The 15,599-nt window shown below is 40.8% G+C and overlaps 1 protein-coding gene across 1 annotated transcript in view; it reads right to left on the reverse strand.

Annotated features, from left to right (window-relative positions):
* The window catches only part of plxdc2b (plexin domain containing 2b), a 144,747-nt gene that overhangs the window by 82,689 nt on the left and 46,459 nt on the right, over positions 1 to 15,599 (reverse strand). The window contains exon 2 of the mRNA XM_033639070.2: positions 10,806 to 11,029. Within this exon, the coding sequence (XP_033494961.2) occupies positions 10,806 to 11,029 (224 nt within the window). The remainder of the gene's footprint in view (positions 1 to 10,805; positions 11,030 to 15,599) is intronic.

Raw genomic sequence — 15,599 nt, forward strand, 5'->3', positions numbered from 1 at the left:
TTTGAGTCTGGCCAGGGCCCTTTGCTGCAGGTCCTCACCTCTCTCTCACTATCAATACAGCATAAAATTGCCAATGAGTATCTGTATACCTGATACAAAGTCAAACATTTTCAGTGGGTGTTGCCCTCTGCCAGGGTTGTCCCTTGTTTCAGATTCTGTTTGTGGTATTCATGGCTTCTCAAGGTGCAGCCAGAGGCAGAATATTTTTTGGTTTGGGGACCTCAGAAATGCATCTCTGCTCTTTGCAGATGATGTGGTTCTGTTGGCCTCATCACACCGTGACCTCTGAAACACACTGGGGCAGTTTGCAGCCAAGTGTGAAGCGGTTGGGGTGAGAGTCAGCCCCTCCAAGTCTGAGGTCGTGGTCCTCTGCCAGAAAACAGTGGATTCCCACTTCTGGGTTGAGAGAGAGTTACTTCCTCAAGTGACGGAATTCTCAAGGTCTTGTGAATGAGTGAAGTTAAAATGGAGTGTAGGATGGACAGGCAGTTTGGTGTGGCATCAGCAGTGATGCAGGCATTGCGCCGGATCGTCGTATTGAAGAGTAAGCTGAGCCAGAAGGCAAAGCTCTACACTTACTGGTCCATCTACATTCTGACCCTCTACTATGGTCATGAGTTTTGGGTAGTGACCGAAAGAATGAATTTGTGATACAAGCGGCTGGGCTTGGACTTAAGAGATAGGGTGAGGCGGTCAGGCATCCAGAGGGAGCTCAGAGTAGAGCCACTGCTTCTCCACTTTGAAAGGGGTCAGTTGAAGTGGTTTGGGCATCTGATCAGATACTTCCTAGGCACCACCCATTAGATGTTTTCCAGGCACACCCAACTGGTAGGAGGCCCTGGGGTAGACCCAGACCCCACTACCACTAGAGGGATTATATCTCATCTGGTCTGGGAATGCCTCAGGGTCCCAGAGGAGGAGCTTGAAAATGTTGCTGGGGTGAAGGACGAGTGATATATCTTGCTCAGCCTGCTGACCCCACAACCCAGCCCCAAAATAAGGGGATGAAAATGGATGCATGGATGAAAATAAGAAAGGTATTGAACGAGGATGCTTTTCAACTGGATAAATATTTGAGTGTCAGGGTGAGATTGTTTAAAAACAATGAAAACATGGAGAGACTAAAGTGATTAAGCAGTCTGAGGTGAATCTAAGCACCTGATTTATAATTTAAGTGTTCTTCTTTGTTGTAGACGTATTGAATGAGATTTTCAAGATGTCTGATGTCAAAACAGAATATGGTTGTATTTTAAAGTCATGTTCAAGGACGTCGAGGTACACAGAGTGCACTACACAACAAAAACTCTCTTTTTTTGTCTGCAAACCAGCATCTTGGCTGACCCACTTAGAAACATCAGTAACTCAAACACCAGAAGACGATACTCAGTCAGACAATCAAGACTGAAGCCAACTGGACAAACACTGAAATATAAACAACTACAGGTTCATCTGCAGAGCGGCTCCAGCTGCAGCAGCTGCACGAGATGGTGTAGCATTACAAAGTTTAAACACTGAATAACATAAAGACAAGTAAACATCTCTTTCCAAACACATTATCCTCCGGGAACCTTTTAACAAACTTGACAAACTGAGACACAAAACAAACAAAAGAAAAATAAACTAATTTGCATTCACTGCAGGTTCTGAATATGGAGCGCAGTAAGGGTAAAAGCAGCACTGGGAATCAAGTGAAGTAATGAAAATTAGCAAGCCGAGCTGCCTCGCTGTGTGAATTCTCTCCCTTAAGAAATACACAAATAAACAGTGCATGTAGTGAAGCATGTAACCCCCAAAGAGCCTCCTGAGCTGTGGAGTCCCAGACATCCAATAACAACCATAAACCACACCCTTATTACTACACATCAAAGCAAGCTATACAAACACCAGCCCCCAAAACACTAATACACTGTCTACTTTTATTGGCAACCTGACATGTCTGACATTGGTTCAAATCTCAGGAGAGGCTGAACTTTACTGTAGATATGAACAGCCAGGCGTAAAAACGAAACCATCAAATTAACACATTAATTCAGAGGGAATATGAGAAGTTATGTGTCTCTTTGGACTTCACTGGTGGTGCTGCAATATGATACAGGATTTAAAAAAGGAGGAGACTGTACGATTTATCATCCAAGTGGCTGCTGTGTGTGGATTTGTGTGGCTTGTTTATGCTCCTCATAAAGAAAGGACTTAAAATGGGGCCACCTGACAGCTGTAAGCAACTTCGAAAATAGTTTCTCAAACTTGAGGTCAGGACCTCATGGAGACGTGCTTGGTATGCAGACAGGGTTTTCAGGTGATTTCTCAGACACAGATCAAAAATAGCACTTCTTTGACATAGGTAAGATATAATCTAGGAAATCCAGTTTGAGTGATACAAGCTTGAGTTTTTAAGGGTTCATCAGTTGCCAAAACACTGCACAGATTTTTAACACTACTGTATGACAAAGCATTTTACAACTCTGCAAGGGCAACAATCATTTTATCCAAAGTCTCAACAATCACAAGATTAACATGCGCCATTTATGATGCCGGGTAATATGAAAGGAAGTTATGCCTTTTTGCTCGCACTTTCCATTTGTATATTAGCTGTGCCAATACAGTGTTCTCATTAGTCATGTTACAATACCAGAAATTCAGTAGCTGGTACCAATACCAGTAAAATTTTGTGGGTGAGGAAACATATTATTATATAGCCAAACAAACTGCCAAACATGTAGCACTCAGCACAGAATAGACACTCAGCTCCTTGTCATGTGTTGGCATTTGTAGCGCAGCGTAGGCTAAATATGCTGTACTCCAATTGCAAAGAATTAAGAAAATTGTGGCCACAGGAATCTTGTCTTTTCAGTGAGTCGAGGCCAGGCTGTTGCTGTAGCTACACTTGTCGCCATCTTATACATGTTGTTGTTTTCCCGGCCGGTAGGTGTTGTTCTTCTTCCTTTGGCATTTAACGGCAGACAAGAACATTTGTAGGCGTGTATGCTGCTTCATCAGGTTTGGAAGAATTGCATCCCCGTTATTTACTGCACTGAAGAAAGTAGAGTAGCATCATTTTCAGAATTTTGCCATTGGCTTGGTACCACGGGGACACCTCTAGTTTTCTTTGAAATGAATGAGGGGATTGTATGTGAGTGTTTTTTTTTTTTTTTTTTTACCAACACTTAGTACTTAGTGGTGAGGATACTTTGGGGGAATAGCTTAAGATATTCACAATGATCAGGCCTCTTATGTACACCAACTTCATTTTCCTCTGAGGCCTGTAAAGAGGTCTAATTTTAATTAAATTGAGAGAACACTGTTTTTCTATATTCATTCACATTAGGGAGTCAGAGGAAAGGACATTTCACAATCTGTGTTTTGATTTCAAACTAAGGCATAGAGAGTCTCCTACTGTATAAGCCCACATAACACATGACTTTTGTCAGGTGTGAAGACACTAGCAAATTCTATGTTTTTTTTAACACAAATTATTTGAGTTATTTTGGTCTGTAGCTGAACAAGCAATTAACCAAAGTATCTGAGACACTCTTCCAGAATTGTGCCTCACAGCAAAAGGGTTCCTGGTTCGAATCCAGGCGGGAGCCCTTCTGTGCGGAGTTTGCATGTTCTCCCCATGTCAGTGTGGGTTTTCTCTGGTCCTCCGGCTTCCTCCCACAGTCCAAAGACATGCAGGTTAATTGGTGACTCTAAATTGCCCGTAGGTGTGAATGTGAGTGTGAATGGTTGTCTGTCTCTATGTATCAGCCCTGCGATAGTCTGGTGACTTGTCCAGGCTGATGGTGTCCAGCTCCCCCGCAACCATCAAGAGGATAAGTGGTTACGGAAATGAATGAATGAATGAATATATTACCAATTGCATATGAGCTCCCAAGTATAGTAGTATCCCTGCCAGTTACCAAATGACTTTTCACGTGATTTCACCATCGCAGACAAATTTCCAATATTGGAATAACACCATGACAGATTTACTGACGTTGTGGCGTGCTACCGTGATCTCGATCTTTGGTGTAATGTGGTCATGAAACTCACTGCTGTCTTAAGTCGGTCTTTTTCTCATCTCAAGGTTTTTCTCTTGAAGTTCAATGACCTGGACATTGTCATTAACAATTAGCTGCATTCTCTCCAACACAAAAAAGGAAGCAGCAAACTGGGGTAGATAGTACACACGGAGGGGACTCTGGGAAGGTTCAATAGCATGAACAAGTCTCAGTTCCCTTGGGCTGTGGAAAAGGAGGATGGACTTGTGGAGTTGTGGAGTGAACAAGAGTCTGTGTTTAATTAGATGTGTATCTGATCCACTAACAGTACTTCTACTATTGAGAGATCTTAATATTTGAATTGGTTTGACTCTCATTCCTGCAGTCTTCTCCTACTAAAATAACACACCTAACCTACAGTGGCTGGTAGCGAGATGAGCAACAAAATTGCAAATGAGTAAAGTTTGCACACAAAAAGAATACTGTCGAAATAGAGTATGATGCCTTTTATCTTGTGTTTCTAGAGTTACATGTTTACGCTGACATGCAAGGAAGTGTTGTTATGTCATATTTCTTAAAGGAAGTTTGGCGTAATATTTTCCACCAGAAGCAGGATGGGAAATCTCAAAAGAAATCTAGTTGCTGTCTTGCAAACAGTCATCCTGAATGATCCCCAGTTTTTGCAAAATCTTACAGATTGTCACTAAAAGCTCACATTGTCTTTAGATGTCAGAGGGTGTCAGTGTCTTTAAAGCCTTCTGGTGTATGGTAGACATTACATGACAGCTGAGGTTATGGAATGTTTGGCACTTGAAAACAAGTTAAAACTGCTCTGGCACTTTGGAAGATACAGATACAAACGACAAAAACACAACCGTTACACCACAAGCAATTACTGACAGCATGTCTGCACTATGCACTAGCTCAAGCCTAACCTGAATAAAACAGTGATGAGACATGGCCTGAGTTCAGTGATACCGACCTGTTCCCACAGTTTGTTCCAACTTTGTCTTTTTCTACCTCGCTGTGACCCGAAGCCGAGAGGCTGTTTAATCTGATAGCTAACAAAGTGAGTCACACAGCCATTCAGGGCGTCAGACAGTCTGCTGTTACAGCCAATGTTATAAACCTGCATGTCAAGGTGAGATGAATCTATTGTTGGTAACTCGTTTTATGACACCAGTTAACCCAAACACAGACTGACCTCAAAGTAAAGACAGTGAAGGAGATGAGAGATGAGAGATTTCTGCAGTTCTACTAAAGTGAAAACCTGAATAATGGAAATGGAAACACTTTGTGTTTTTCTTATTCTAACAGATATCTGACAAAAAATAAAATACGTTGTTTGACTTCCAGCTGGAGGCAGCAGTCCGTTAGCTTAGCTTAGCATAAGGAGCAAAATTAGGGGGAAACAGCTAGCCTGGCTCTGTCTATAAGTAAAAAAACAAACTCAGCCTACTGCTCCTCTGAAGCTCATAAATTAACATATCTTTTGTTCATGAAACAACACATTGTGGTTTTACAGGCTTTAAAGCTGGACTACTTCTTGGCGAGGTGCTGTTCCTGGAGTTTTTTGAAGAGATGACATCACTTCAGGCTAGTTGTTTCCCCGTTTCAATTATTTATGCTGAACTAAGCTAACCAGCTGCTGGCTATAGCTTCATATTGAGTACACAGACATGACAGTAGTATCAAACTTCTCGTCTAACTCTTGTCAACAAAGTGAATACGTGTATTTCCCAAAATGTCAAACAAGACATTTTTGGTGCAGCTGTAATTACAGTAAGGCAATATGGAGAAAATCAAATATCACAATATTTTTGACCAAATAATTTAACATCAATATTGTTGGGCTGACTATTGGTGCTTTCACAAAATATTGATAATGATACTTTTGATAAATAATCATTAGTAATGTGGATATAACGACTAAGTGAGTAAAGGCAAATAAAAGAACAGCTGGAACAGTCTGAAAAGTTCAGAAAATTACATCACTTTACTATAATGCAGCTTTTAAAAACAGGGAAGACAACACTTAAGATAATATCCAAAATCTGAGACAATATCTAGTCTCATATCACAATATTGATATGATATTGATATATTGGTCAGCCCCAACTGTGATCACACAAATTTGTCTTGGACATCAATAATTTACATGAATTTTTCCTCTTCAAAATAGAAGCGTAAGAGTTCCTTCTAAACTCATTATTTTTAAACAACAGTCATTAAACCATGTAAAAACAAACCAGTCAATAAGGAGTCAATGAAACCTGTTTCTACACAGGATGCAGCTTCAACTGACTTATGTGCACCACAGGCCAGAGACACACTGCATTTACAGCGAGAGTTTCTGATGTTTCGTTAGCTGCAAATCACTGATTGAAGTAGACAAAACACAAGCAAAGTGCAACGACATACAGCTTGTGAGTATTTCAAGCCCTTCGCACACCAAGTCCGTATTTTTCGACTGGAACTGCTGCACGTTTAAAAATAGATGTGACCTTTCCTTGTGTCAATCACACTCACTAATCAACTCTGAACGTTTTGTCTGTCATTAGAGTTTTCGTCAAGAGCCTTGAGTTGTTTAAACAAGAAGCAGTGAAGACAATGTGGTGTAACCTGCAGGACACATATATTTAAACAACATGAAAAATGTCTGCACACCGTAGCTCCCTTAAGTGCATTTTACTGGCACATCCACATGTGATGTTTTCATGAATATATATACATCTGCAACATTAGAGAGGAACGGGGCGCACAGTAACGTTTCATAACTCAGAAAACCTCCTTTCAACAGATCAGATGGTAATGTTAGGGTGAATGATGATGATGACTGGAAGGATAAACTAGAGGATGAAGATGGCACACAGACAGACAGATAGAGATAGACAGTGTGGAGACAGAGAGGGAGGACAGCTCATGTCCTTCATGTAGAGGTGGTGCCAAATACAAGACGGGGGCGGAGAGCGGTGACTGCCAGGGAGGTAACTCAACTGGACAGAAGCAAGGAAGGAAATGTGTCTTGTATTTTCAGTTTTTGCAACGAGTAGAACAATCAAATGCATCAGACTCTGTGTGCAAGGTTTCTGTGTGTAACGATTTTTATCAGATGGTGGATTTTGAAGAAAAAAACAGACTTGATGTTCAAAGGCCTCCTCTGATTGGAGGAGACGGTCTTAAAATCCATTCAGCTCACTGCTGTCTGGAAGGTTTCAGCTCAGCATTTACTGTTCTGCCCTCTGAATATCAAGACTTTTCTCATGTCAACAAAGAGTTGGGGGCAGGTAAGGGTGTGTGTGTGTGTGTGTGTGTGTGTGTGTGTGTGCGTGTTGAGCAATGACAAGAGGAATGACGGGGTGTTTGCACCGTGGACTGTTTTTCCATTCAGCAACAACAAATGAGCCTCAGAGAGTGAAAACAATGAGTGTGTCTTTTCTGTCCCCGCATAAATATCTGTGTGTGCGTGCACATGAGTGTATGAATGATTACAGCTGACGATCAAAGCCTCCTCCCTCCTTGCTGAGAGACGCCAGGCTGTGAACCTGAGATGATTAGAAGCCACAGGAAAACTTAACGAGCTGTCTGAGCCCAGGCGGCCGCCATCATTATGACTGAACACGTCTATGGTGTGCGCATGGCCAAGGCGCCATAACGAGGGGACACGGGCAATGCCTTTCATTTACATAGACGCAAACACGGGACGAACACGGCTATTAATCTCCAGCAGCTCCACTAACCCCTTGAAACTGTGGGAGGCTGGGTTAATTTCCTGTTCTGGTCTCTACGAGGTCAAGTTTAAGAGGATCCAGCCCCACAGAGAAGGTAGATGAACACCTGGGGGCTGAGCTTAATTTGATATAAAATATTAATCCTCAAAGACCCCTCCTAGTCTTCTTTTTCATTACTAAACATCCACTCTTCTAGGGAGATTTATAATTGCTCCGGGGAAGAAACCAGAGAGTATTTTTAGGTACAGCTCTGGACAGAGGACTTTATCGATTCATTTCCTTTATATTAGTTGGCGTCTTTACTAGACAGGAGGGTTTACTGTGTGGAGCTGCACTGATCTCCAACCAGTCACAATAAAGTCTGAAGTCATTCAGTGGGAAGACGATGAAGGCAAACTTTGAATCCATGAGCTAATGTGATTAAGATTACTGACCCCCAGTCCTTTGCCTCAGTTGCAGGAAACCATTTTATATTCCACTTTCTAAATCAAAGTACAGCTGCATAAAACAACATTATATTATAGATGTATGATATAAAACCTTTTCAGTGCACTTTGTATTCACATCCCATTATTACTATAACTTCTGTTGCATTACTTTGTTTACAATTACTTGAAGAATCTCCATATAAGAGACAATGATCCACTAAAATAGCTGAACTTGAAAGTATGGTCAAACACAAGATAAAGCCAAGACGGGAAAAAGACTCCCATGATTGCAGTGTACAAGTGCTCAAGTCATCAGACCACTCCTAACGATTATGTGATTAGCAGGGGTGGGATAAAAAAGTCAATCCACTTGAAGGGATACTTTGCAGATTTTCCACCAGTTTTGCATTATAACAATATGGGTAAGTAGCATGTCTTAATGAATATGTGAAACTTCCCTCCACCTTGCAAATGCCCAGATATCGGTGCCATAAATGCCTCAGCCGACAGATACTTGCTGGCTCTTGGGCTGTTGCTCGGACTACAGATTGTAGCCCCTCATTTCTGTATGCCTACTGCCACCACAGACACAAAGAGTGTATAAGAGGATTGAGAGAAAGAGCTCAACGTTTTCCAATTAGCCAAAAGCAACTCACATCATGTCACCCACCAACAACAATTTTATTGGTCATATGCATATTCTGGTAGTTGTAGGTTTTCTACCTCTAAAAAGCAAATGCCACAGTAATTTTCCTCTGTTTTCCCTAGTCATCCATCCATTTTCGTAACCGCTTACCCTGTTGGGGGTCGCGGGGGGGCTGAAGCCTATCCCAGCTGACATTGGGTGAGAAGCGTGGTACACCCTGGACAGGTCACCAGACTATCACAAGGCTGACACATAGAGACAGACAACCATTCACACTCACGTTCACACCTACGGACAATTTAGAGTCACCAATTAACCTGCATGTCTTTGGACTGTGGGAGGAAGCCGGAGTACCTGGAGAAAACCCACACTGACACTCACATTAACACCTATGGGCAATTTAGAGTCACCAATTCACCTGCATGTCTTTGGACTGTGGGAGGAAGCCAGAGTACCAGGAGAAAACCCACACTGACATGGGGAGAACATGCAAACTCCGCACAGTTCCCTCCTGGGATTGAACCAAGACCCCTCTTGAAGTGAGGCGACAGTGCTAACCACTACATCACTGTGCCACCCTCTCTAGTCATATAGCAACAATTTCAAAAGTATTTGCTTCTTTCTAATGCATAGACTTTCCTTCCAGCAGTGAAATACTTCTTTAAGTATTGCAATTTTTTCAAAAACATTTTTAAATCTATTTTTTTAGTGCTGGAATCGATACAATTTAAATTCAGTTGCTTCATGAAGGTCTATTTGTTCTCTACGAGTAACGTAATGTCATATTAATTTCAAAACAAACAAAACCAAAGCAATAAAGCAGAATATGGCAGACAGGCCGAGACCCATAGGGATACAACTTGCATCCCCACATATTAAATTCCAAAATATGCAAACACTTTAGGTTTAACACATTGCCAGGAAAAGCAGAGCTTCACATAGCTGAAACTGCATGCAGACTCTGAATCTATCATGGACAGGTATCGTATTGTGGTGATATGACCAACATGAGAGTCCATCTTTCTTAAAACCACACAGAGATAAACATGGAGTTCGCCAAATGACCTCCAGCAAGCCAGTGGACTGTAGAGGGAACACTCAATGAACCACCCAGTGGTTTAAATAGGGCAAAATGCATCTCATACTCAAAGAGAGAACTTTTTCCATATAGTGTGGTGGAAAATACACGTTTTCGAAACACAATTTACCCCTCTGTCTGAGCTGTGGTATGTGTTATATCATTAAGTATATATTTTGAATTCATTCTATTGTACATGTACACTTTATTTACCACTTTTCTATACAATATATATATATATAGAAAGACTGACATGATGAGCCTATCTCAGCTGACATTGCAAGAGACAATATAACATTTAGGTTAAATGATATCAACCCATACGACGGACTTTGGCTGATGTGTGGCATCCCTGTTTGCCGGACTTTTAGGTACTTCTGTTTTATGAAGCACTAAGTCGGTCATATCAGACCAGAGTCATAATTTCAACTTGGTGGGAACTTGGTGGGAATTTGATGGGAACACTATTGAAGAAACTTGTAATGACATGACCACAGCATAACCTCCCCACACGAACAGGTGCCAAGATAACTAATAAAATGATCATAGAGATGTCAATCAAGTCACAGTGTGTACATTCCCACAGAGCCCTCAGATGAGATAATAACACCTGTGTGGGAGAATCATGGATGTGAACGGCTTATAATGCTGCCAAATTACGCAATTTCAGGGAGTGCTCCTGTGATTTACTGCATGACACCTCCATGACCTTGGGAACTTGCAAATAAGATAAACAGAGCAGAAGCAGAGAAATCCTGACTTCATGTCACTCCAAAAACGCAGCATGCTACACTTCCATTGAACTCCACACCTTCAATAAAACACATCTTTCTCAGACTCTTGAAAACCTTCCCAGAGCCACAGACTTTTTCCTCTGATTCTGGAAACACAAAATTACGTTCAGTTATCTCTGTTCCGACCTCAGTGTGAATCAGCACTTACCTCTATCTGGGAACTGTTGTCTGTTTCCTCTGCAGACAGCAGGCCTGGGAAACCCTCAGGCTCCTCCTGCTCAGGATCCTGGTCCTGCTCCTGACTGGCCCTGTTACTGTCCATATTACGTGGTTTCGGGGGGAGCCATCTTCTCCACCGGTGACTGTACAGCTTCACGTCCACTGCAGCGTCCTCATCTCCTGCCTGCCCCTGCACGTATGAGTAAGAGACCCCTGGGGAGACAGGAAAACAAAGTGTGAGTTACAAAAGAAAACATCGGTGTTGCATGCCATGAAACCAAATCACATTAAAACTGTAATAGCATGTCGATTAAAATACATTGGGTCATCATAAATATACTTTAATAAAGCGCGCTCAGTATCATTTTTCAACCTAATTAACTTTAATAAACCCTGTGTTAGTCTGAAAGGAAAATGTGTTGCCATGTTTTGCAAATTTGCGGCTCATACAGGCAAAATAATTACATGGGACACTAATATTTTTACTTTACTCTAAGGCAATAGTCAAATCACAGAGGCGGAGACTATTCAAGCCATTAATCTTGTGCCGCTCCCTCATAACTCACTGTCCCTGCGGACTTTTCTCATTGCAGGGGGGAGAAATCTCACTGCCTGAAACAGATGCACATTAGCAATGACTCAGCAGCCATCACACAGACCAGTGGGCCACAGTCATACACAATCATCCCCATTCCAGAGTCTGAAATGAGATGCCGCTGACAGGTGAAAAATGGTTCTGTGTTAATGTAAAGACTGACTTGATTAACCGAGCCTGAGATGGGGTGGAATCTGCTGCATCATTATAAGAAACAAGTTTTATGAATTGAAATTGAGTCAGAATATGGAAGAAAAGGGCTTAAAACGGAAAATGAAAAGTTATGTTCTTCTTCTTTGGTTCCATTCAACAATATAAGCATTACAGTGCTCCTTCTGACTGCCTTCTGCTCAGCCTGGAGATGCTTTAACACTCCACCTGTTTGGTTCAAACAAACTCAGGTGTGCTCGCTAGTTTGATTCAGTTTGTTTAGACTGGTGTAAAAGTTGTTAATCTCTATGAAAAGGTGGGTCTCCATCTTTGTAGTGTGAAAACACAAATCTATAAGCTTAACTACTAAATGTATCTACTGATCTAGGACTGTCATATTACAAGAAACTTACTGTATATATTACGCAAGATACTTTAATAACAATGCTCAGTCAATCTAAAAGTGAAAAGGAGTTTAAATTAGGGCTTTAGCAAATGGTTTGAAGCTTCAAAGCTTTATTCGTAACATTGACATTTGAATTCCGAATTAACATTTGAATGCTGCATGTCTGTTCATTTGTTTAAACCCCATATTTCTGCACAGTTGAACATTACACTATTTGTAGAATTAGATTCCAGTGGTGGCTGCATAGGATTGTTTCGTGATTCAAACATTTCCAATAACTCCAGAGCGCTGTGCACCCCAAATGTCAAAATTTATTGAAAAAGGATGGATGAAATCATTTTCAGCTTGTCACACACAAAGGGAGGCACGCACCTGTATTAACTGGGCAGTCTGACAGCAGTATGTGTTTTGTTTAAGGCTGATGACATCATAAAATACGATGACAGACATTTGAAGTTTCATTCGGAAATCTCAATACAAGCTTTGAATGTTAAAAAAAGACATTCGGTGCAGCCCTGGTTGAAATAGAGGAATATTGTGCTTGTGTCCTACTACCGTTATGTGTATTTTAGCAAATCCTTATTACAAGTCAGTAAAACGTACATTAGAAATCACACCATAATCAATCTTTCCAAAATACTTCGGTACAAGACACTTCTTGTTATTCTTGACATTTGAGATCTAGTTGCAATCTTGACTAACAACGCTCATAATGAGTTATTTTTCTGTGAGAACTTTGTGACAACAGAGAAAAAAAGTAAACCCATAAGCAGTTAAGTCAGTCACCAGGATTTGATTTGGTACATGTAATGCTGACAATGCAGGGCAACGTTTAGGAAAATCTGTCCAAGTAATGAGTTGGACAGTTGCTGTCTGCAACAGATTCATGGCACCTAATTTATCTATGTGTGTTCTGCAGTCTTTCAGTGCTGCATTTCATTGGTGGAAAGTAATTAAGTACATTTACATAAGTATTGTATTTAAGTACAATCTGAAGGTACTATACTTGAGTGTTTTAATTGTATGGTACCATATTCTATGAGGAAATATTGCACTTTTTTGGTACTTTTTCTCCACTACTTCTATCTGACAGCTGGAGTAACTAGTTACTTTTCAGATTTTACAAACAAAACGCATGATCAATTTGTAAAATACGATACTGCGCTACAGATTAAAACAATAGTATAAAGTTATTAAAATGTGTTCCACCTCCATTGGCGTCAGTAATTATATTCAAATAATATGAAATGTGTAATAATGACTCTCTAAAAAGGACCATTCTCCCAACATGTACTTTTACTTTAATACTTTAAATACATTATGCTGTTATTATGTTTGTATTTTTACTTGAATGTAACATTCCCTGCTTGCTCACATGGGTTTCCCCAACTTACATCAGAGATGCTAAGTGGCATGTAGGTATGAATGAGAGTGGGAAGAGATGCTCTGTTTATCTGTGAGTCCTGTGATGGACTGCAGACTTGTTTCCTTGCCTTCGGGCTAATGCTCGGCATGCTTGTATAAGCTTCTGCTCCCCATGACTCTAATAGGATTACGCGGTTCAAGACAATTACTAATAAACTTCGTTTTCATAGCACTTATCCACACACAAAGTTTACAAAGTGCTTGCACGCTGTTGCAGAGATGCAGATTGTTTTGGCTTTAGGATAGAAAATACTGCTGATTCCTCTACTGTTACTCCATGTTGCTTCTTTTCTATTAGACAGAGGTCACTGGGTTTAACTAGCAGAGCGTGTTTCCATTCCTTGTCCGTCATTCTCTCAACACTTGCATTTCTTCCTCCTCCTCCTTTCTCTGGGCCCTCAACTAGTGGTGCTCACGAGAGGAGGAGAACACAAGTGGAGGGGCTTCAGATGCTAATTCATCCAAAAGTGGAAGCTGACAGATTCACTTTATAATGAGCATTGGCAAAACAAGAAGCAAAGAGAACAATCTGCCCATAGAGATGGGTGTTGATGTACGTTGGAAGAATTTAACTGAGCAGAAGGCACAAGCATGAAAGCGGGCTGAGTGCAGTTTGCAGCTAATTGTTTCTGGAGACAAAGAAGACGAACAATTAAAAGTTAGTGTTCACCTTTAATCAGTAATGTTAAAGACCACAAACCAAGCCAGAAATCTTAGGCTAATTCAGACCGACAATTTAACACCCACTTTAAGACAACGTTTAATTACAAAAACTAAAAGACTCAAGAGTGTCATGCTTTCATCTTTAACAGGCGATGACTGTAATGGTGCCTTTACAGGACCATTTTCTAATCCAAAATGAAAGCTAGAATTACCACCCCACAGTTGTATGCCTCCATACAAAAGTCAAGTTTCTCTTACAGTTTACATCCATGTCTGTGAAAACATGGATGCGTCACACACACACACCTTCACCTCCAGCAGCATAGACGATCTACACAATCAGCACAGTTTCAAGGTGGACACCTAAGACTCGTGTCACCAATTCAGTATCTGACCAAATGTCTCCAACTTCTGTTCCTGAGATATGATATTGAGAAATGGCCATAATGCAAAACATTATGATGTCACAGTGAAGCTGACTTTTGACCTTTTGGATGTAAAATGTGATCACTTTATCATTATATCCTATTAGACATTTGTGTGACATTTTGTCATAATTAGCATTTGAATTCTTGAGTTATGGCCAAAAACATATTTTGTGAGGTCACACTGACCTTGACTTTTGATCACAAAATTCTAATCAGTTTATTCTTCAGTCTAAGTGGACATTTGTGCCAAATTTAAAGAAATTCCCTCAAGGTGTTCTTGAGACATGGTGTTCATGAGAATGAGATGGATGCAAGGTCACACTGATATTGATGTTTGACTGCCAAAATCTAATCACTTCTTTGTTGAGTCCAAGTGAATGTTTTTGCCACATCTTAAGAAATCCCCTTAAGGTGTTCTTGAGATATCACATTTACAAGAGTAAGACAGACAGACAAGGCAACAGGGACCTTGACTTCTGACCACCAAAATCTAATTAGTTCACCTCTGAGTCCAACTGGACATTTCTGCCAAATTTGAAAAAGGCGTTCGCAAAATATTGCATTCACAAGAATGAGACTGATGCAAGGTCACAGTGACCTTGATACTGACCACCAAAATCTAATCAGTTCATCGAGTCCAATCATTGAATGTTTGTGCAAAATTTGAAAAAAATTCCCACAAGGTTTTCTTAAAATATCACGTTAACAAGAATGGGACAGATGGACTGAGGGGTAGATGGCCAGATGGACAACCGGAAAACATAATGCCTCTGGCTACAGCTATCATCAGCGTAGAAGCATAATTACTGATTCACACTGGGAATGTTGCGATACTTTCATTGTAAATAAAGTGCCAGAGTGCATGAAAAAGCATCAAAATAAAACTTTTTTTAATTAAAAAAAAAAAAAAAAAAAAAAAGTTCCCGGGGAAGATCCCCCAGATCCCCTAACAGAGGTCTGGGCTAAGCCTTGAATGTCCTAAAATCCTAGAAACACCCCTGTGCACACCTGACCCACACAGGGCTGCGGTGACTGGCCCCTGGCCTCCTGTCATTTTGCAAAAGTGGCCACCACACAAAGGAAGTTGAGTATCCCTGGACTAGACTCACAACGTGC

Source organism: Epinephelus lanceolatus, chromosome 20 (assembly GCF_041903045.1).
Source record: "Epinephelus lanceolatus isolate andai-2023 chromosome 20, ASM4190304v1, whole genome shotgun sequence".
Taxonomy (NCBI): Eukaryota; Metazoa; Chordata; class Actinopteri; order Perciformes; family Serranidae; genus Epinephelus; species Epinephelus lanceolatus.